The sequence below is a fragment of the Xenopus laevis genome, chromosome 7S (genome assembly GCF_017654675.1).
Source record: "Xenopus laevis strain J_2021 chromosome 7S, Xenopus_laevis_v10.1, whole genome shotgun sequence".
Taxonomy (NCBI): domain Eukaryota; kingdom Metazoa; phylum Chordata; class Amphibia; order Anura; family Pipidae; genus Xenopus; species Xenopus laevis.
This window is the reverse complement of record NC_054384.1, coordinates 33,373,575-33,397,341: the sequence shown is the minus strand read 5'-3', so window position 1 is coordinate 33,397,341 and position 23,767 is coordinate 33,373,575. Positions and strand designations below refer to the sequence as shown.

At 39.6% G+C, this 23,767-nt stretch overlaps 1 protein-coding gene and 1 long non-coding RNA gene across 4 annotated transcripts in view; one reads left to right on the top strand and one right to left on the bottom strand.

The window, feature by feature from the left end:
• Positions 1 to 1,620: 1,620 nt before the first annotated feature.
• Positions 1,621 to 6,456, bottom strand: LOC121396279. Of its 2 annotated transcripts, none has more exons than XR_005962954.1 (2): positions 6,274 to 6,456; positions 1,621 to 5,146 (listed from the first exon to the last, which is right to left on the bottom strand). It is a non-coding gene; the product is annotated as an uncharacterized LOC121396279 (long non-coding RNA). The 2 variants fall into 2 exon arrangements; XR_005962952.1 differs by having other exon boundaries at positions 6,267 to 6,405.
• A 182-nt stretch (positions 6,457 to 6,638) lies between these two features.
• LOC108697213 (zinc finger SWIM domain-containing protein 8-like) overlaps positions 6,639 to 23,767 on the top strand; it is a 47,949-nt gene continuing 30,820 nt past the window's right edge. The window contains exons 1-9 of one of the 2 annotated variants that reach the window (XM_041571108.1): positions 6,639 to 6,986; positions 14,469 to 14,622; positions 15,665 to 15,759; positions 17,020 to 17,192; positions 18,632 to 18,739; positions 18,880 to 18,961; positions 21,263 to 21,383; positions 21,982 to 22,183; positions 22,437 to 22,612. In XM_041571108.1, the coding sequence (XP_041427042.1) occupies positions 6,809 to 6,986; positions 14,469 to 14,622; positions 15,665 to 15,759; positions 17,020 to 17,192; positions 18,632 to 18,739; positions 18,880 to 18,961; positions 21,263 to 21,383; positions 21,982 to 22,183; positions 22,437 to 22,612 (1,289 nt within the window). In that variant the 5' untranslated portion in view covers positions 6,639 to 6,808. The remainder of the gene's footprint in view (positions 6,987 to 14,468; positions 14,623 to 15,664; positions 15,760 to 17,019; positions 17,193 to 18,631; positions 18,740 to 18,879; positions 18,962 to 21,262; positions 21,384 to 21,981; positions 22,184 to 22,436; positions 22,613 to 23,767) is intronic. The other variant, XM_041571107.1, reaches the window with a different exon arrangement.

Genomic DNA, 23,767 nt, shown 5'->3' with positions numbered 1-23,767 from the left:
AGTATCTGAGCGGAGGCAGCCTGGAACATGCACTGGAGGAATACGGGCGGATAGATATCAGCACAATACAGTAAGTGGCACGTCGTAAATTGTACAATAGTACAATATTACGAAGAAATAACTTTATACTAATTGCACCTACAAAAAGAAAGTACAATCTGTCTCTTCTGGTTTAGTAGACACTTAATGCTCATGTTATTAAAAGAACGGCTAACCATGATTTTCCTGTTTAAAAGATTCCTTTCAGCAGAGATGATATGTGGCTTACAATTTCTGCATAGCAAGGGGATCATCCATCGGTCAGTATAGATTTCTTCATCTCTGTAACATTCTACAGCAGAGGTCACACACAGATTGCTCTGCAGATCAGCAGCCCTTGCCTTCTTCTGTGTAACTCCTTTAATCTCTATATTACAGAGACATAAAACCCATCAACATCTTGCTGGATGACAAAGGCCATGTTAGGATCTCAGACTTTGGCCTGGCTAAGCAAAACGTCTTCAAGGACGACACCATCACTGACTTGGTCGGAACCCTGCGATACATGGCCCCGGAGGTGAGAAATGCAATTACGGTAGATATGTGAAATGTAGTAAAAGGAAGAAATATAGGAGAATGTCTCCTGGATGGGCAGAATGGGGTCGGAAATGGGCAGATCAGGGAGCTGTATGTGGTGGAAGTGGGAGGGAGCATTTAAAAGACAGGGTGGGGTGGAGGAATAGTTCAGGTAGAAGAGGGAAGTTTGGGGAATTACACATTACCACTTGTGTGGCAACCCTAGTCAGGGCCGGCCTTAGGCCAATTGGACCAATTGGGCCCCGCACCTCTGGGGGCCCCGCACTGCCCCTTTCCTTTCTATTTTGTGCCTGTATGCCCTTATTTTCCTAAATACTTGCTGTGTCAGTAGCCAGCAACACTTTGTCTAGGGGCCCCGCCAACATGGTCCCAATTGGGCCCCACATTTGATAGGACCAGCCCTGACCCTAGTTATGATCCAAGCTAGAGAAAGCAAGTGGTTGCATGCATTACTTTATACACACAATGGGCAGCTAAAGTTTGTTGCTAATATTATGCCTGTAGACAAACTTAGAAGATGCCATTTAGCTACTTGGCAAGTTAATCTTTTCCTCTCTTTTTCAGATTCTACAAGAAAAGCCATATAATGCAGCAGTCAACTGGTGGTCACTTGGCGTCACCATCTTTGAAATGGCCACCGGTGTCGCCCTATTTGCCAACAATGACAGCGAGGAACTCGTTGATTCCATCATCATGGATAGGCCTGTAATACCTCAATGGCTGGATGAAGAGCTAAAAGATCTTCTGATAAAGTTGGGTAGCAACAGTGGTATAGAGGTATTGTAACATTCACATATATATTTCTGATCCATTTGGGGTATTCAAGTAATTGTCTATTGATATTTTAGCTCCTAAGAAAGAAGCCAAGAAGACGCTTTGGTTTGCGAGGGAACTTCAGGTGCCACCCATTTTATGAGTCCATCGATTGGGTGGCGCTGGAAGAAGGAGCAAAATCCCCTTTCCAGCCAAGTGAAGTAAGTACATGATTTACAAATACAAATTAGAAATGATTATAATCCTGGGTAAATAACACTGACTAGTGAAAAGTTTGTGGAAGTTTTATTTAAGCATTAAACACACAAGTCTCTATTAAACCTATACACATAAGGAAGGTGCCTCTACTAAAGCAAGCAGTATGGCAATTTCAATTCTACATGTTACATATGTAATGGAATTTTTATTGTATATTGATGTTAAATACATTGCAAATCAAAATGTTAAATTGGGCCTCTAAAAGCAAATACAGTAACTATTCTCTTGCTCATAATAGATATTCTGTATGATTTTAACTGAATTGATTTCTGCTTTTCAAACAGCCATCAGCAAAGCTCTTCTTTACATATGATGGGAATCTGCCGTTCCTCCGATCCGAGGAAGATGAAGCCACATCAGGGGACAACAATATCGTCTCTGGCTTTTCATTTCTAAGTTCCTCCTGGTTGGAGTAAGTGAGTATGTCAGAGTGTGATCCAGCCAGCCATAATAACATGCTGTTCCATCTAGCATAGGTACATAAGATCAGAGGACGGGGGCATATCTGCGGGCTTCAACATCAGCTCCACCTGCTGCACAAAGGCCGTGTCATCATCTGAATTTCCTTCCTTGGTAACATCAGGCACAGTCACTCATCTGGGTTCATGAAGGTAAGTACCAGGTAGGTATCTATATATATACATGTGGAGCGAATGGTGCGTGAGTGTGAGTGAATGTGAGATATGAAAGGATAAGGGTGTAACAAGAAGGCAAGTAGATGCCAAGATCACAGACTGCTTTGTCTTCCTGCACATCTTGTCTATGGAACCCATACCCTGTTAGTTTTGTATATAGTTTTGTAGTTTATCCAGGGCAAGGGTTTTTCCCCTGTCTGGGGCAAATTAGCGAATGCTTCGGATCGGTTTTTTTTTTACCTTCTCCTGAATGTTTCTTGTTAAATGAGCAACGGGTGGTACTTCATAGACACGTGCAGTTTAAGTCTCTTGTGTTGTCTTTGTTTGTCACGTTTGTCCTGTTGTGTGAGGCGTTACACCTGGCGTGAATGGTGTGTGAATGGCCAGTAACAGGGTTGAAGCCTTGACGTGGGGTTACTGCTCATATGTATAAACATGTGCTAATTCAACCAGTGGTGTAACTGTGAGTGACATATTGTTTATTGTTACATGTTATATCCTGCGAGACTATGGGTCCTAAGTGGCAGAACTGCACATTTCTTCGCCTCTGCTAACAAAGCAACGGATTGACTGGACAGGCAGGATCTTCCACAAACCAGACTCCTAAGAGTCAGAGATCAACAATCTCCAGCACAGGGATGAAGGAAATCAACTGAACCCTAAGCCTTACTACACAGAGATCCTTTTGTTCCTGGTCCTTTAACTGAAAGACAGACTGCTGTGCTGGAGGCTTCCTACCCGCCGCCTACTACTTCTTCTACTACTACTACTACTATCCCACAGTCTGCCTCCCTGGATCCTCTGGGCTAGTGTTCCACTCTGTAAGCCCGACATCCAAATGGCTAAATAATGGGCTTCCTCATACTCACGTGCAGCACAAAGCTGATACCCCGTAGGATTTGGTGTGACCAAAACTCCAAGGAACTTTGATCCCAGGATGTAGCTGGACAGTGTCTAACTAATACTACCGTAATCATTATAAGCCCAAGAACAGTGAACTTGGTTAAGGCTATATTCATGTGGTTTGTTATGTTGTTTATTAGTTAAAAAAAAAAAAAAAAAAAATATACCTTTAAATAAATAATGTCTATTATTTCAAATTGTTAGTCGCATGGTACAGGTACAAGGATCAGTTATCTGGAAACTAATTACCCAGAAAGTTTCGTATTACAATAGACTCCATTTTAATTAAGTCAGATTTTTTTAAAATGATTTCTTTCTCTGTAATAATAAAACAATACCTTGTACTTGATCCATACTAAGATATAATTAATACTTACTGGAAGCAAAACCAGCCTATTGGGTTTATTTACTTTTTACATGATTTTTCAGTAGACAGAAGGTATGAAAGACAGAAAGATTCATTACCTGGAAACCCCCAGGTCCTGAGCCAAACCTATATTACATAAATAGTGTACTTTGGAGAAGGCACATTTATATGGGGCAAATATATAGGCAATTAGGACATTGGGGTTTAATGAGGAAAAATATCTATTCTTTATTTTAAACAATGGTAGACAGTGTCATTATACTGTATCTCTGAAAACTGCACTAGATCCACAATATTTTTTCAATATTTTATATAACAGCAAGATGCCTGATGTAGTGCTATTAGGAAGGACACTCTTGCATTGCTAATTAAGTTTGGAATGCTACAAGGGCACAAACGTTTTAGGGCATATTTACAGAGGAGGTCCCCTAACTTTTATACCCATGTGTCATACTCAAATGTAAAAAGAGTTGGGGAGCAACACAAGCATGGAAATAGTTCCTGGGTGGTGCAAAATAAGGGTTGTGATTGGCTATTTGGTAGCCCCTATGTGGACTGGCAGCCTATAGGAAGCTCTGTTTGGCAGTACACCCTGTCTTTATGTAAATAAAGCTTGCTTTCAAACCAGAAATTCAAAAAGAAGCACCTGCTTTGAGGCCACTGGGAACATCATCCAATGGGTTGGAGAGAAACATGTTACTCACAAGCCACTGGTTTGGGATCACTGATTTACAATATAGTCTTATCTAATGGGTGAGCTTAAGGGAAAGTATACTCCATTCTTTATATATGAGCTCCTTCAGCAGCAGTTATGTGGAAAATGCATAAAAACAGCACAAAATAAATGTAAATGTTTTTTTATTGCACAGAGCTCATGCCTCTGACCAGGATGGTCTACGTCTGACTCAAAGATTATTTCCTCATCCTTTCCTTGGTCTGGCAAAGCCATTTAGCCACTTCACTATGTACCATAATGACGTACTTCTTGCCTCCACTCACCCTTCTCTCTAGAGTGAAATGCAGGAAATAACCCTACCCATGGCCTTTTAAAAGCTTGCAGGCAGCTCTTTGGCAGGTGCAAATGATAAGACATAGTTGAGGATGAACACATTCTCTGGGAAGCAGAGGAACTTAAAGTTAGAGTCCTGCGGAGGGTCAGGTACCCATGGAATACCCACAACGTGGTTGGGTTTTGGGCAAAATGTCACCAATTCCCTGGCCATGCGGGCAGTCTGCAAGTAACCCACCTGGGTACCCGGCTAAGGTGTGGGCTTCATCCCTCTCACCCTCCCTTGTGGTTTGGGTAGCTTTGTTCCATTTTCATGGATTGCTCCCTTTTTCGGCACTGGAGTAACATCACTTACAGTTTTGCGTGTCCCAGGTCGGAAGGTAAGTTATCCTATTGTGGGCCAGGCCGAGGAGGATCAGAGGGGGCAAATTGCGGGTCGCAAGTGTGGACCATGTATGGGTCTAAGAAAATGGACTCACGCAGGACTCCATTTCAAGTCTCAGCATCCATCACTTCAACATGGAAAAGGTGAGAAGAGATTTAGTTACCTTTTCCAAGACAAACCGAATGATCTCAATAAGAGGGGGATGGTGTTGCTACCTGGACAGGTATATACTGACCTAGCTGTAAAGAGAAAGGAAAAAGAAAAAAAAAATTAGAAAGCTGATCCCACATTCCACTATCTTTTTTGTTGCAATTGGAATAAATTATTATGTCGGCTGAGAGGGGTTCTCAAACTTTTTCATATGACTGTATATAAAGTAGGGATGCACCGAATCCAGGATTCGGTTCGGGATTCGGCCTTTATCAGCAGGATTCAGCCAAATCCTTGTGCCTGGCCGAACCTTGAGGGGAGGGCAGGATTTCACGCGACTTTTTGTTACAAAACAAGGAAGCAAACCAATTTTTTTTCCCAGTTTTTCCTTTCCTGCCCCTAATTTGCATATGCAAATTAGGATTCGGTATTCGGCCAAATCTTCCAAGATGGATTTGAGGTTTCGGCCGAATCCAAAATAGTGGATTTGGTGCATCCCTAATATAAAGTTCTATTTGTTTTACTGAAATGGTGTGGTTTATCATTTGTTTTCCTAGTGGGGCCACCCGTAGGTGTATCCCGGGATCCCACTAGGTGGAGGTGCTGCCATGGAGAGACATTCCAAGTTCCCTTTCATTTAGCAAAGGGGATTCAGGACCTGTGGATGTTAAGATATTAATGATGTACATCCTATGGCACAACAGGTGGCCAAGATGGGGTTACACAAATAGCTGCGCCTTTATCGGATTCATATGAATAGGTGCAGTGGCCCATATGTTACACTTGTATAGGTTCTCAGGAGCAAACAAGGGGTTAGATGGCAATTCTGAGAGAGACATATTAGTGGACTGGCCTGATGAGACACCAGAAAAAAACCCGGTGGGCCCCGAACACCTCGCATGATGCTCATTTTTTTAAAAAATAGAGAATTTTTGTGACACAGCACAGAGTGCGCATGCGTGCAGATAGGGTACCTGCACATGAGCCCAGAGGGTGCCGCCATGTGCGCCAAGGGGGTGCCGCAAAGCACAGCACGATGCGTCACAGTAAGGGGATAGGGGGACTTTAGCCCCCCCCCAATCCGACCCTGGTTCTCTATTTATTCTTCCACTTTATTACGTGCTATGTCCAGGCTTTCTCCCTTTCTGTCCAATACCACCCCCCCCCCCCCCCCACACACACACACACACACGTTGGTCTCTTCCTTACCCCTTACCCTATTCCCTTGTATACAGGTGCCCCCTTGATACTGTCTCGTCTGTCAGCGCAGCAAGCATTACTATGAATACAATTACTCATGTACGAGCGCATCTAAAGCCAACGTGACTCAGACGTCGACACTACGAGACAGTCTCTAGGGGATTAAGCTTTGAGCGTGGAGAGACGCACGTCACAGAGAAACGCTCCGTTGCTGCGGAAACCCTTCTGCCAGTCTGATCGGTAGGGAAATCCCAATGACAGCAAAATTAGCCAGTCCCGCTCCTACAGCGAATACGCTTCCCACGAGAGCTACAACAGGAAGTAAGAGGAGGCGCAGCGAGAAGCATCCTTACGTCACATCCGCTCCCCCTCCCATGACAAGGATCTGATACACACAAGACACAGGAGTGTATTTATAACATACAGCTGACATGATGACATGATGACATGATATGAAATGATGGCCTATGACATTACTGCCTCTGCATTCCGCTCTGTCCTGCAGTTTTCCCAAGCTTTTCCATTAGCTTTGGTTTAGTCAGCTGGATGTGATGGAACTCATGTTTGCAGAGTGGGAGGATGGCGAAAGATTTTCATTTGAAGACTCTGATCGGTTTGAGGAAGACTCTCTCTGCTCCTTCATCTCCGAAGCAGAAAGTCTGTGCCAGAACTGGAGAGGATGGAGGAAACAATCTGGAGGGCCCAATTCACCCACTGTCAAAATTAAAGGTGAGCTGAGGGCTGATCTGCACTTCTACTTCCCATTGCACCCCTTGTCTTGTCACAGCTCTTTCTCTTACTGTCTCAGTGAGGCTCATTTATCAACACTGGGCAAATTTGCCCATGGGCAGTTACCTATAGCAACCAATCAGTGATTAGCTTTTTAAAGTCAGCTGAAAGCAGTACAATGAATGCAGCAATCTGATTGGTTGCCATGGGTTACTTCCCATGGGCAAATTTGCCCAGTGTTGATAAATGAGTCTTTCTGCATTGTCCTACCTTATGTATTAGCAATCCACCTATAAGGATAATAATTATACAAAATAGACACCGTGAGCCCAGCCACACATGCATTTGGTGGATTCCAGATGAACCTGAAGTTATTTCAGCATGGAAAAGTGGCAGAGAAAATCTGATTATACTGACAAGGAATACATGAGGGATGTATAGAGTTAGTTAGGGTTGATATTGGGGAATCTGCCATTCAATATGATGGATATGATAAGAAAGAGAACTGAACAGCTGAATTTCAGCATAGAAAATGGCATTTTTTCCTGCTTTCCAAAGAAACAGGTATCTGTGATGGGTTTATTAGAGGTTTCTGTGCTATATTGTCCTCTTTATTACATTTGCCTCACAAGGAAACTTCGGGTGACTTCAGAAAACGAATCACTCTGAGTGCCAAGGCAAGGGAAGGCAGTTCAGGGAGATTAGCCTCCCCGAAGAAGAGAAGATTTGTCGCCGGGTGACTAATCTCCCCAAATCTGACCCTATGTCTCTGCCGTAAGGAGTTGTGGGACATTTAAATTCACCCAGATGAAAGTAAAGTAGTATTTGTTTAAACATTTAGCTGTGTAGCCAAGTGGGCATAGGGTGTAGCCCATAGATTGACAGATGTATTGTAACTTGTAGATAACATGACTGATCCGTGACATTTACGATACAAAAGCAATACTTTATATACGTAGATAGCTCTTTGCTTAATTAACACTTTGTTGTCCATTATGGTATGGTATTTGCTGTTCATATGGTATTGTACACATAGAAGTACCATTGGTCACTTAACATTGAAACATAGTGTTCATTCAACTTTGGCTCATTGTTCCTATAAGTATGGCCAGATAGGGAAACAAGGTGCTTTAATATTTATCCAGCTACCATGCATCTGATGGATGTTAACTAGGCTGCAATATAATTTACATTTGAGTGGCATAAAGCCAAGTTTGGGTGTAAACTTAGTGCAATTGTTTACTGTTACTTTTCATTAAATGCATTTATTTGCCAGCAGCAACTTTCCATTTAACAGAATGGGGAGAGTCCAGCTCAGGTCTGAACTGGGATTCAGAATAGGCCCACACACACACACACAAGAGACCCAAACAGCACCCCTCCAGCCCACTAAATCATGACTATGGCATTTGGCAGAATCTATAGATTACCAGCCCAGGCCTGGTCCTGCTTATGATGCCTGCTAGTTTTGTTGGGATGGGAATGACAAGAGAACCCTAACTAATAGTTAGTGAAGCCCACTCAGTTGGACTACAGTGCACCCACAGGTAGCACATTCCACATCTTTCTGTATGGGAAGTTGCTGTTTGTTCACAAGAGGACCTTTATTGATATCAGTGCTCCATGTGCCGTTGCCCAGTTGGGCTATACTAATGTACCAGTGCAACTTCTCATCTTTATAAGCATTTTAAGCACCTGAAAAGATTCTTTATGCCTCTTCCCGTGAAAAGTGTATATTTCTTTTAGTTACTAATATTGAAACAAAATGCAAAAACATGCTAGTTGGACCATGGATTCAATTGTCATGTAAAACAGTAAGTCTTGGTAAAAGTGGAATGTTAAAGAAACCCTTCTAATATCTTGGTCTGGTGATGACCTACTGTGCACTGACAGAAAGCAAAAGCATTTCAGCTGTGTGAAATTCAATATAAGGTACCAGTTTTATACAACTTCCCTAAAGCTTAAAATTATGTTAATTGCTGTCCTATGTGTGGCACCCACAAGGCTATTTTTTACATATGATCTGGGCCTGCCCAGCAATACTGCTTTCTAGTCTCAAGTAATGGGCTAATTAGTGACTACCCAAGATATTCCACAAGAGCTTTCCCCCACAGTATGCCTCTTAAATGTAGTGGATCACTTTACTGTTACTTGTACTTTACTGTGTTATGCTAAAAAATGTTGTTTTGGTTAAAACCAATAAAATGAGTAAAGTTAAGTATTTGAACATTATGCTATGGGTAAAGTTAAGTATTTGAACATTATGCTATGGGGGACTCTAAGCTCCTCCCTTTTTTGAAAGCAAAATGACGTTGAGCATATATCGGAAACTTTAAAACAGGATTCCCAATGCCTCTGAACTGTTGTTTGTACACATAGGGACATATTTATTATTCTGCGTAAAAAACAGCGGGATAACACACCACACATCGACAGGCTTTGTTTCTCCTTAGAGTGACTTCTACCAGAAGAAATGTAAAATAACATTGTCAAATGTGGTGATTGCATTACATAAAATTACACACACCTTAAAAAATGCGCCATTTATTTTACACAGCTTTTTGCACAGTTTTTTCGTCAAATTAAGTTTTACACAGCATTATAAATATGCCCCATACACTCTGTTTAGAGCAAGTACTGATCATACTGCTGTGCCCACATCCAAATTAACACCTGAAAATAAAATACCCTGCCTCTGATTTTTCAATCAATTGGTTCATCAATTCACATTAAAGTTCAAGCACCTTAGAGGGGTTAAATAGATGGGGTGCACCTTATTTTCAATGATCAAAAATAAGCACCTGCTTTGAAGCCACTGAGAGCAACACCCAAGGGGTTGGGGAGCAACATGTTGCTCACAAGCTACTGGTTGGGGATCACTCATCTACATCATACTAAAAGTTAACTCAAGGTGAACAATCCCTTTAATCAATATTGGAGGCAAAACAATCCTATTTGTTTTAATTACTGTTTTAATTATTTTTTAGTAGACTTAAGGTATGGAGATCCTAATTACAGAAAGATGCCTCGTCTAGAAAACCTATACCTGCACTATATATCTATATATATTTGTTTGCACCTTTCTTTGACATAAGTGACGTGTATCAGAAAAGGCCTGGATTTCTGTGTTGCATTTATACCACAGGTTACCCACTTGAGGAAATATCAAATAAGATCAGTGCAATGTCTATGGACAATGTTTTGTGTAAGTATGGATTGTGGGTAAAACACACAAGCAAAATGAGTGGGAACAGAGCCCAACACAGAGGAAATGGATATTTACTAAAATTTCATGACAGACCTAATTAAAAATAGTTACAGTATGTTTTGCATGTGTAATTCAGACTTCTTGAGCTCTACTTTGGACTAAGTAGTCAAAAATTTAAATGAGGCTTTGCATTTATGAGCAATTGGCCCCTGCCCCATTAGGATTAGGCACAATCACAGAGTTTTCTGTACACTTTCAGGATCTGGTTTGCACCCCCCCCCCCACCATTACTCGGTGCCTTTCCTCTACACATCATTAGAATATGCTTGGACTCTTGGCAGCAGCAGGAGAACCGTATGGCATATGTTCCCTTTACAGAGCTGAATACTGATTCTCTTTAGTTTTTGCTCAATGGCTACAAATGATTTTCAGCTACATGCCTTGGGATAGCTTCTACCGCCTCATTAAATCGTGATTATACGTCCTTTGTACATAAAGCATTTTCACTCATAATACATTTGATAAGGTTCTTAAACTCAGTCTTCTTTTTGTCGATTTGAATATGAAGGCCATAAAGCACAGAAGGACCTTTAGTGCCAGCAGCTTGCATAAATGGTCCAACAGTGCTTTATGATTTAATATCATAGGGCTTCTGTGCAAGACTGAGGGTAGAGCGGCATAGTGACTATAAATATGTCAACCCCCAATCCTGTCCAAAATATCTGTCTTCGTTTTAATTTCTCTTCCCAGCTTTTGATTTGCTATGGTTTGTTGGCTGAAGGGAAAACATTGTTTTATCTTTGAAGCATCTATTACCTGTTGATTATTAAGTATTATTTTCAAGTTTGACAGTTCAGCAACCATTTTTTGGTCAGTAGCAGCAGCTTAGTGCCTAAGAAATTGTTCAAAACATACAATATCTTTGGAGTATGACATGTAAATTCCTCTGCAGGCTCCTATTGTTGGCTCGTTCGCAAAATGTATTGCTCAGATTTTCCATTTTGGATTTGAATTCTATTAAGGCCTTTTTCAGTATTTTGTTTTGTCAAAACATTTTAGGACAAATCTAGGCTAAAGATACTCCCTTGGCTCATGTCAGTCACATCCCATAGAAAACATTGGATCAATCAGGCAAGCATAGCAAAACCTTGCTCTGTTTATAAGTTTCCATGCCCATCAACAGTAAAGGAACTTGTTGATTATAACCATGGCTTTGCATACCATGTGGCCACCATATAGATACATCTGTTTCCATTTAGCAGGTGAACAATAGATTCATTGGATTGTTGTGTGATTATGGAATATTTCCCTTTCATAGCATAATCTGCTGTAGAATTCATAAAGACCTGCAATGTTTTAGTATCTAAATATATTATGAGCTGAAGTAAATATAGCTTTAGTGTCCATTTGTAAATATGTGAACTCAGTAGCACTTTTATTTAGTGGCGTACATGTATGGGATCCCAGAAACCCATTATCCAGAAAGCTTTAGAGTCCAGGAAGGCCAGTCTATTTTAGCCAAATAATTCATATTTTAAAATGTCCTTTTTCTTTGTAATAATAAAACAGAACCTTGTACTTTATAATAACTAAGCTGCTTAAAGGGGTTGTTTAATTTCAAACACTTGTTTTCAGTTCAGTTTTTTTCAGATTGTTCACCAGTACTTTCTATATTCTATTTGTGATGGTTTTTGTATTACTGAAGCGTTAAATTTGATTCTTCACCTTCTCGGGGGTCTCCGACTCTGTAACTGTTTTAAACTGAAACATTTAGTTGATACATTTGTTATCTTTGGCCCTGCTGAGCAGAATCCCTTAGCTCCATTAAAAGCATATTCCACAGCTACTGCCGAGAAATGTATCAACTAAATGTAGCAAAATGTAACAGTTCAGAATTGTCCTGGATCACTAAACTGCCAGACTGAAATTGAAAATTAAAGCACCGAGAAATTTACTGCATAATGATGTGCGGGCCGGCCCGAAACCCGCAGGTCAGGCGGGTTCCGGCCGACTCCTGCACAAAACCTTCGGCTTCTGGCTTCTCATACTTAAATTTATAGACTTGCGGCTGCCCTGCCCGTTTTTGTGACATCACTGTTGGGTGTCCACGGGTCTATAAATAGAGGGAGAATGGCGGGCCGGACCAGGTGGGGGTTGGGAGGGGGCGGGTGCAGGTCGAGAATTTACCCACACACCACTACTACTGTGGTCAATCATACATCTACAGTATTTATTTTTACAGGGGAGAAAAGTGTGCTAAAGGATAGGGCTGCTGTTAGAGGAAAATAGTTCAGCAGCTCTGTGTCATAACAGTCAGATAAAATAGAATTTGTAGGCTTTCAGTTTTCCACTAACTACTTTATTCATTTCTTTTTTAACACCACTGTCACGAACACGGTACTTCCAACCGCACGTGACTTTAGGTGTGGCTATCAGGGGTCACTCACTCAGTCTCTCACCCACCTTGCACACAGGTTAGACTAACACAAAAGCACCCCAAACACCAACCAACACCCACAAAACTCATTCGCTGCCACCATCTATCATTCACAGGCGATAGAAACCTAGTGTGACTATTCCCCTGTTCTCTCTTACAGGTAATAATTCACAATACACCAATGCATTACACACTCTCTCACTATAGTCAGTTAGTTCCTACTGACTCAACAAGTACTTCAGTATGCAGAGGGTTAAGGCTCAACTCTTTCAGGCTAGGTTCGTTTAGAGCATCAAAGACAATCTTATTAAATTCTCTTTAATATTATAAAAGGTATAACAGTGCAATATACAAAAAGATGTTACAAAAAGAGACATACATTTAATAATACAATTACAAACAGTTGTAAAATAAAAGGGAAAACATGGAAAACCTATACTTAACTCCAAAGATATAGAATTCCTGGTCCTGGAGGCAAGGGGAAACAAACGGGATAACTTCCAATCGCAATTGGTCCTCCAAAGTAAATCCAAAGTTTAGTCAGAAGAGCTGACTATTTATCAGTGATTTCAGGGCATCAGGTAACTGCACACTCCCCCCTCCCTCAGGAATGTAAGGGGGCGTGGCCTAGCAGGACACAGATTGAGTTTTTATGACCTCCTGTGAGTAGGAACTGGACCAAGAATATAATGACCATAACTCCTTATTGGAACATAGGAGAGAGATGATATTATATTCATTGGTTATTAATTCTCTCAGGGATTCCATAGATACTAAACATCAATACTGTGTGACCTGCCCCATCCCAGATATTCACATCTAATACACAGAGTACCAAACCTAGTCATGTTTGGACTCGTTGGAAAGATGAAATAGCCTTGAACCCATCACCAGTTTTTTATACTGTTGGTATAAAAGGTATGGGTTCTGTAAGGATAAATATATTGGAGTATACATTATATGTAACCTTTACTTCACCTTTGAGGGTCTTGCTGGGAACTTTAAGTTCTCACTCCTTGGGCTTCCCCCTCCCCATGGAATGGCTCTTATCAGCCAGGGCATGGAGGAGGGCATTACAGCTCTGACCCCTCTGACCATAGTGAGAAGAGGCCTGTTATGTGTCTGATTTAGATGTTGGCAGAAATATTTCTCATGATACCTTGGCCTGTTTTATTAACTATTACATGCCTGTATCATGACAACCACACTGGCTGTTTCTCATTCTGCCTGTAAAAACAGGCCAATAGGGTTGCTACCTGTCTGGTATTTGACCAACCTAGCTAGTAAATCACCAGCTAGAACTGTACTGGTGAATTTGTAATTGTAACTTTTCCTCCCTTGCCATAGGGCCTTTTTATCAAGTCTCACATTTTTCTGGTGGAGTTTTAAAGGTAAAAAACTTACCTGATGTATTGTAGATTTTACATTAGCATTATTATATCCATTTGGAGTTTTTAAATCACACTGGGGTATCTGGCCTTGCAAAAACACTCCATTCATGATGGTTTTTTTGTAGTGTTTTAAAAAGTGTGCACAGCATACTTGTTGTTTCCCCCTGCAACCCATGTTTCAAACAAATTGTACTGCAGTTGAGGGCAAATCTTTAATTTTAAGATATTTGGTGGGGGAGAATTTGTGGTGCAATATAAATGAATAAATACAATACAAATATATGTGTCCATGATGCTAATATTGTATCCATCTATTGTAAATATTGATCTTTTCAAGAATAACAGTTAAATGATGTAAGTTTCTGTTTGAGTTCTCAATAGCTATTGTGAGACTGTAGGTTATTTTGGCACCTACTGACTATTGTTCTTCTCATTCCCTTGTATAGATGGGTTAGTGAATCCTTTGGTTGAACTGTCTGCTAAACAGGTGGCATTTCACATTCCATTTGAAGTGGTGGAGAAGGTCTATCCCCCAGTGCCAGAGCAGCTGCAACTGCGCATTGCATTCTGGAGCTTTCCTGAGAATGAGGAGGATATCAGGTATGCAGTAGACAGTAGTCAATAGATACAACATAATAAAATACTTGTAATGGGATTGATAACATGAAGTTTTGTTATACAGATATCTCTATATTACATCAATCTTCCATCACCCCCTTCAAGCTCCCTCCCAGCAATGTCTATTACACTGAAAATTGTGAACCTACCATAAACATGCAAAGCTGTGCATTGGCGATTTACTGTTGGTAGTTAGGGAACATTCAGTTCTGATAGATCTATAATGGCCACTTAAATTTAGTAACACAACCGTCAATTCATAACAATTCATAACAATTCAGATGGATTGGTTAGAATTTAGTTAAATTTGATCATTAATTTGGTCAATAAGAACCATACTGGTTATAATATTTACTTGTTTAGGATTATTATTATAGTAGTTTTACATTGGCTATGGGCTCTGGTTATGGCACATTGTGCATATATATATTTTTGTCCATGTAAATATACATACATGCATATGTTTTTTTATTAAACAATTTATCTTGAACTAATAAATGTGTTATATTTCATAATCTACATATGGTGAGCCCCATTATAGGGGTTTCTCCATTCATCTGAGTTGCTGTTTCCAGGCAGTACTCGTGTAAGTGGCATTCAGTGAGCCAGGGATTTACAAGCAACTCTATGGTAGTCACTGATTCCACTTAACACAGTGCCTTGCAAACACTATAAAAAGCAGCTATATATATGTTATCTCTGGTTGACAAAGGGGTACGCCTCCGAAACATTGTGTGTTCTCTTGGAATAATAGAGTTAAGGGGCTAGTCCCCATTGCAATAACCTTGTGTGCCTGAAATTCTCTGCTGATTATGTAACACTGGGGAGTGCCGTCTACCGAATAACAGTAGAACCAAGGTTAATTTTGAAGGCCAGGGTGTGTCTTTTCTCAATATGGTGTCTCTGGATGGGCATGGTAAACTCAGCACAGACTGAACATAAACTGTGTATATTTTCAGGATATAAAAAGGGGTATTACTTTGCTAAATAACTATAGTGAAAGATCACTGTGCTTTACTTTCAGGCTTTACTCTTGCTTGGCTAATGGCAGTGCTGATGAGTTCCAGAGAGGAGAACAACTGTTTCGGATGAGAGCCGTTAAGGATCCACTGCAGATAGGTTAGTGGTCTTATTTTGTGACATCAAATGCTGGATACATCCATTTGGGAAATCATGATTTTCAGAATTCTTGGGACTTAGAGTTTAATGGATCTTTCCATAATTTGAATTACCACATCTTAAGTCTACTACAAAATCATGTAAACACCTCTTCCTGTTACAGTTAGAGCTGCAGTATTTCTGACAGGTGATCTCTGAGGCAGCACAGAGAATATCATATAATGGGGGCTCAAGGGAAAAGATGTAAAAGAGCAATATTTACTGAAATATATATTCCAGTTTGGTTAGGATCTTTAATATGCCACTTATTATGATATAAACTGTTGCTTAAGTATTCATTTTGTGAGTATAATTTTTCTTTAATGGGAATTTCTTAGAGTTGTGCCTGTTTTTTGGACAATAAATATCTGTGCCCTGGGTAGCACAGTCTTAAAGGACAAGGAAAGGCTTTTTCGGAGCGATCTTCTTCTTTCTTCAATTTTCCCCGGGCAAACACATGCGCAGGTGAACGAAATAGCCGACTTTTTAGTTAAATTTGTCATTCTACCGCGTATGCGCAGCCGCGTGAAGGATAGGGGAAGACGGAAAAAGATTGCTCCGTGGTGCTCACTGGTATACTGCTGATTGGAGCACCGGCCAGGGGTTTCAGGTAAATAAATACAATCACTTGGGTGTGCCTAACATTTGGCACCCCCAAGTGCACGAAGCCTTTCCTTCTCCTTTAAGAGCACACACATACAGAAATGTTCCATTCCCTCAATTCCATTTTGCAGGAAATAAATACACATGCTTTTACCAGATGTCTTTTTTTATGATATAATTTAATTTTAAGCAAGACACTTATTTGCAGCTTTACATCATTCTTCACTTCGATTTTAAATTGCCAGGGTGGCTATAAACTAAAAACTGACACGTTACCTTCATATTCTCCAGAGCAAAGTAGGATTTCCACACATCCTTAGGGTAGATCTGAACAACCCAGAGTCAGTTATGAGTTCCAATTGCATCCCTAGGGTAGATTACAGACATAGCTGTTTGATCACTGAAACAAATGACAGCAGAGCCGGCACCCCATTAATTGTGGTCAAATTAGCCTCAAGGCTGTCCCAGTGGATATTTTGTAGACAAAGCTAAACTTTGGGCTTGTAAGAAAAGAAGGCTGATTCTCAAATATTGCAAGTTTTGTGTTGTATCTAAATTGTATGCATTTATTGGCTATACATGGTTTGTTTGCTGGGACTAATATCTTCCCTGTTACAGGTTTCCATTTGAGTGCCACAGTAGTTCCTCCCCAAATGCTGTCCCCAAAAGGCGCCTACAATGTTGCTGTGATGTTTGATCGCTGCCGGATCACTTCATGCAGTTGTACCTGTGGAGCTGGTGCCAAGTGGTGTTCGCATGTCGTGGCCCTCTGCCTCTTCAGGATACACAATGTTAGTAACATTGTTATGGGACACTTGTCTGTGTATTCATTGAAGGGGTGGTTCACCTTTAAGTTAACTTTTAGTATGTTCTAGAATGACCAATTCTAAGAAACTTCATTACTTTTTTTTTCTAGTTTTTTGCATTATTTGCCTTCTTTGTCTGACTCTTTCTAGCTTTCAAATGGGGGTCACTGACCCCATCTAAAAACAAATGCTCTGTAAAGCTACAAATGTATTGTTAATGCTAATTTGTGTTATTCATCTTTCTATTCAGACCTTCTCTGATTCATACTCCACTTTTTTATTCAAATCAAAACATGGTTGCTAGGGTAATTTGGACCCTAGCAACCGGATTGCTGAAATTGCAAACTGGAGAGCAGCTGAATAAAAAGCTAAATAACTGAAAAGCCACAAATAATAAAAAATGAAAACGAATTGCAAATTGTCATAGAATATCACTCTCTACGTACTAAAAGTTAATTTAAAGGTGAACAACCCCTTTAAAATGACAATGGATTTATTCTGTTTTGCCCACACCTCCAACTTATCACTCTGAAGCTCTCTTTGAAAAAGAAAAGTATATCTATTCCAGCTCCTGTTGATTTTACCTCTTCATATCTATCTCAGGGATATAAACAATGTGGCCCTCTTAAGCTATTTGGAATGTGGGGGAGGGAGTTTAATGTTGAAAATCAGCCCATTCATTTTTTCATCTTCTTCGTGCCTTCTCTTTGCAGATTATGGTGCTATTCTTCCACATTATTTGATCTCTTGGAAACCCCATAAATGACCTTTCTAATTTAAAGGGTAAAGGCTAATGTTGGATGTCTTTTTGTATGAAAAGTTGACAACCAGTATTGTGATGAATTCATTATTTTTAACTACGATAGCAATTGATTATCTCTAAGAAGCAAACTGTATATGGGTTACACAACCTAATAATGGCCATCACCCTGTGTGCTGTAACCCTAGACTGCAAAATATATAATTTACCATTGCCATTGTTATAAATAACTTATAGAATAGATGATATATAAGCTCAAGATAAGCTAAAACAAAATATTTACCTGTGAATGAAGACAAAACATTCTGACCATTATCTCAATAGGGGGAAAACTTTGACCATTTGATTTGATAACATCTGCCACCATTGCTCTCCTTCGTATATATTATGCCTGTGAGCACTGGCAACACTTTGTGGCAGCAGAACTTGTTATACAGAGCACAACTTGCTGATAAACAGAGGGAGAATAAATAACTAGCTCTGGGCAACTAAAGAATGACCATATTTAGTTCACAATTGTTGCATTTTTATTTTTAAAATGGCAGCACTGATTCATTCCATTTAAGGCAGCATCTTTCTTTTTATCTCTAAACAAGTTAGTTATCGTTCTCTGTTGATACTAACTAGATCCTACATACTTCTTGTCTTGCTGTATTCTCCTTAGGCATCAGCAGTCTGTCTGCGTGCTCCAGTCTCAGAGTCCTTATCTCGGCTACAGAGAGACCAGTTACAAAAATTTGCTCAGTATCTCATCAGTGAGCTGCCTCAGCAGGTGAACAGTAACCATCAAAAATTCTAATTTTGTGTAATGTTAGTCAATAGTGTTTACATACTATGCAACTGTGTTATATGTCTGAATAGATATTTGTGTGCTATAAATATTAATCATTAATCTGTTCTTATTTACTGTAGATTCTTCCCACTGCTCAGCGTCTTCTAGATGAGCTTTTATCTTCACAGTCGACGGCAATTAATACAGTGTGTGGAGCTCCAGGTATCTCTACAAGCAAATTCTGATACTGTTTATACATGCTATGATTATTGTAATGGAATGTGTTTTTATGTGCATAGCCTATTTTTATTGCCAATGTTTTATATCTGTGTAGCGTTCTAGTTTGTTGATCGATTACTATGGGTTGCATTCTGGCGCCGATTAGTGCTCTAGCACTTGCACCTCTAGGATAATAAATTGCCTGTATTGTCTAAAATATTGATGGAAAATTTATATGCTTTCTTTTCTGTCCCCTCAGGCTATTGATTTTTCCTGGGTTTTTTAAAATACATTTTAGGTAGTAAATAGAGCAAAGTGCAAGAAAGGTTACTCAGTCTGACATTTTTAAGCACATTGTAGAGAATGATTGCAGGCCTCTCTGCTCCTTTTTAGAGCACAATAACCTGAGGCATGCCGTGTGACTATTTTAAGGTAGATGTTAAGATTTTTTCTCCCTAATGACCAGTTTTACTGCGATCCGACGAATCAGTCAAATTATCGAAAGATTGTGCATCTAACTATTTTCGTCTGACAACTGTCAGAAAATAATCGGTCAGGTTAGAAGTTTTTCAAATTTCACAGTGAAATTTACCAGTTGTCCAATTGTTTGCAGGGCCAAGCAGGCAGTTACCCACAGTTTTCCTAGCTTCACCTAGAGGATATCGCTTGAAATAGTCGTTTTGTTGATGAACAAATTGTACATTTAAATAAGGGATGCAACAAATACAGGATTCGGCCAGGATTCTGCCTTTTTTAGCAATCCAAATCCTAATTTGCATATGAAAATTAGGGGCGGGAAAGGGAAAGTGCGTGACTTTTTGTCACAAAACATGGAAGTAAAAAAATGTTTTCCCCTTCCCATCCTAATTTGCATATGCAAATTAGGATTCAGATTTGGTTCTATGATGACCTTTACTCAGTGCTCAATCTTAGAGGAGGGGCGGGGTGAGAGAAGGCCTTCGCAAGTTAGGGATGGTTGTAGGGACAGGGTCTAGCTGTGCCTCCTTTGTAGTGAGTGCTGGATTTTTGATCTGGTGCTTAGTGCAAAGACCAGCAACCCCCAGGGCTACAAGTGCTCTGTAAGTAATGGTGCACTGTTGCACTTCTACCCCAGTATAAGTAAATGACCTCTTTGTGATTGATAAATGTTTATAAGCCCCATTAATACATTTATGTAGATATTTAAAGAAATTCTTTGTAGGGTCAACAAATAGGTTTGCACAGCTTTTTAGTATTCGTTATTTTTCTTGTCTAGTAGACCTTTATTCTTTGTTTTATTATTAAAATAATTTTTTGCAATAATTTATGATAGAATAATCCATTTGATGGGCTGGGCAAAATGTTAATCCTTTACATGAAACTGATATATGGGCTTCATTTAGTTTGTGTTCAGACAGATTATCTTCATATTATGGAAATTTACTTCCTTTAACAGAAGCTTTTGAGCGCATAATTTCTTCCTTCTTGTAGTCTTAAACCTAAGTTCCCCCTTCCTTTTTTGATTTGTGATTTTTTTTCTTTCTCTTATGTGGGTTATAGCGTGCTCCTGGACACTGAACTGGGTATCTTTTATGAACCCTTGCCAATCTGTCCCTATTCGAATATACCATTTCAATCATTTCAGTTGTCTTTGGCCACTTAAAGGAGAAGGAAAGCTATGGAGGCATTTTATTGCCAATAGATTCGCTGCAATAGTGCAAGCTAGAATGCTATATTTATTCTGTAGAATGTTTTACCATACCTGAGTAAAAAGCTCTAGAAACTCTGTTTGTTTAGGATAGGAGCTGCAGTATTAATGTGGTGTGACATCACTTCCTGCCTGAGTCTCTCCCTGCTCTGGGCTCAGATTACAGTAGAGAAGGGAGGGGGTGGGGAAGAGGAGCAAACTGAGCATGCTCTTGCCCAGGGCAATGAGGTTTAAACTGAAGGCAGGAAGTCTGATACAGAAGCCCATGTGTAAACAATAGAAGGAAAGAAATGCAGTGTATCTTTTGACAGGGGACTCAGAGCAGCACTACTTTGGGGTTTTACTGGTATATTTAGATGGCTTACTTAGTTTTGACCTTTCCTTCTCCTTTAAACAGATTGCCCCACTTGTTGGCTTAATTCTGCACACTATAGATACATAACCTGCATTAGCCTCTAGATTTTTAATTTCCATGGTATATATTATATACACTGAAAACTGAAAAAAAAAATATTTATGGCTCATTTTAAATACACAAATATTGTTACTACTTCTTCTCTGCTCAATTTTCATTTTTAACCATGATTGCTTAGCTCGCTGTGGGTTTGTGATTGCAGATCCAACAGCAGGACCCTCAGCTTCTGATCAAAGCACGTGGTATTTGGATGAGTCTACTTTGAGTGACAATATAAAGAAAACACTACATAAGTTTTGTGGTCCTTCTCCAGTTGTCTTCAGGTACTTTATAAATGAATGAATGAATGAATGAAATTATGCCCTTAGTTTTTTTTTTTTGAAATCCAGATCAGTAGTTAAACTACCTTTGGTACAGAATTTGGAGAATGTTATGCAATTTGTCTAATTTCCAGTGCAATAGGTGAGACAAATAAACCAGACTGAATTAAAGAGTCAGTCAGTTCTGTCAGCTGGCCAGGATAAGGGGTGTTGTAGCTTCACAACAGCTGGATCTTCTTTAATTCTCCACCCATGTAGCTACTACCTGAGAGCTCTCTGTCCTTACTGTAAGCACTTAATTGTTCATGTAATTATTCAAATATAACACTAACGGAAATTCTTTTATCACAGCCACTGGCCATGCATTTTCTATTTTGATTTTTGCTTTTATCCATGCGAATATTTATCCAGTGTACAGTGACTAATTCACAGAAAACAGCATGGATGTTAGCATTAAGTAAAAATAATAATGTAGTATAGTATGTAGATTTATGACAACAATTAATTTTTCACGATAACATAGATCAGTAGTTATCATCTTTTTTTCACTTACTTGTCGAAGCAAACAGCCAACTGATTTTGATTTCTTTGTTTCCACTAGTGATGTGAACTCCATGTACCTCTCTTCCACGGAGCCACCAGCAGCAGCAGAATGGGCATGTCTCTTGCGTCCTTTGCGAGGAAGGGAACCTGAGGGCATTTGGAACCTACTGTCCATAGTCAGAGAGATGTTTAAAAGACGAGACACTAACGCTGCTCCTTTACTAGAAATCCTTACAGACCAATGTTTGACTTACGAGCAGGTAAAGATGAAAAGCCCTTTATCCACTTACATATCATGTGGTTTACACCCTGACAGCTCCTAAGAATCAATATGCATGTATGACAACAGAATGCCATAGCAACCAATGAGTAGTTGGTTTCATTAGGTATACTGTTAAAATAATGAAAGCAAGACTTGCCCCTTTGTAAACAATGTCAACATTTATATTTATGTGTTTGTTGCAAATGTGTATACTTTTTGTACTGATGACCATTATTTATTTGTATTGACAGATAACAGGCTGGTGGTACAATGTGCGCACATCTGCATCTCACAGCAGTGCCAGTGGGCACACAGGTCGCAGTAATGGGCAATCAGAAGTTGCTGCTCATGCATGTGCTAGTATGTGTGATGAGATGGTAGTGCTCTGGAGATTGGCAGTCTTAGATCCTACAATTAGCCCACAAAGGTGAATATTGATTTTACGTACATCAAAAAGTTGATGGTGCAGATGGTGTTAAGGCAAACTAATGGCAAAACTCTAAATATGCCATTCAACCGGCATTCATTCCAGCCCAATTATATTTTTTGGAATATTTCCCTTTTTGCATGAAATGGAGCTGAAATGAACCATGTGATTTCACAGATTAAATTAGGGGTTTGGATTCAATTCAGTATAAAACCAAATCTTTGGTAGATTAACCTGAATACAAAATTAGGGCTTGGGTGCTTCCTTACTTGGCACCATTTGCTTTATAATCTTATATATGGGCAGAATTGTCCCTTTCCTATTGCATGCTAAGCTCATTTACAAAGGCAAGTACAACGCACTAGGTGCAAAAATCATGAAAATTACTCATATTTTTTTTCCCGCAAAAATGCAACTGTTTTCCCCAGAATTCCAGACATAATAATGGGCATCTGCTTTGGTAAATTGTGTGCCAGTTGTAGTTGTGTTTTTCGTTGGCAATGCCTGTGTTTTTCCTTGGTATTGTCTGTACTCGGCACCAAAAACAACATTAATGGGCAATTCACTAGGTTCAGTTCAGTGTATCTTCAGTAATGCCTTGCCATGGTATTTGTCTGTGTGCCTTATATTTTTCTCACCTTTGCACACAGTTCATAAAAGCAGGTTAAAGAGATGCATTGGCAATAGGCGCAAGTGGCAAACAGTGTGTCTATGTAGGTGCAAATACATTTGTGATTAGCATTTGATTGCACTTGAATTCATAAATGAGCTGTGCTGTCCATTGGCCCATTTTTACTCATCCATTTCTAGAAAGAAAACATAAAAATATATATATGGCACATGGGCTTTATGACCACCACTGCTATTGATCACTTATATACTTTTAAATCCAGTCTAGATTCTCTCTTTTATGAAGGCTAACTCCTTCTGCTAGTTTTATACAGACTGTACAGTCTGAAGTTAAAAGGCTGTTCTGTTTGGAATAACTTGAATCGGTTGAGGTGAGTTTTGTACAAACACTTGACAATCAACATAACTCCAAAAATATCCAGGATGTTAACCAGACCTTTCATCTACCATAGAAGAGTGTATGTGATAGGGAAAAACACTGCAGAATATGCAAAACTGTATAAATAAAAAATAGTGATAATAAAT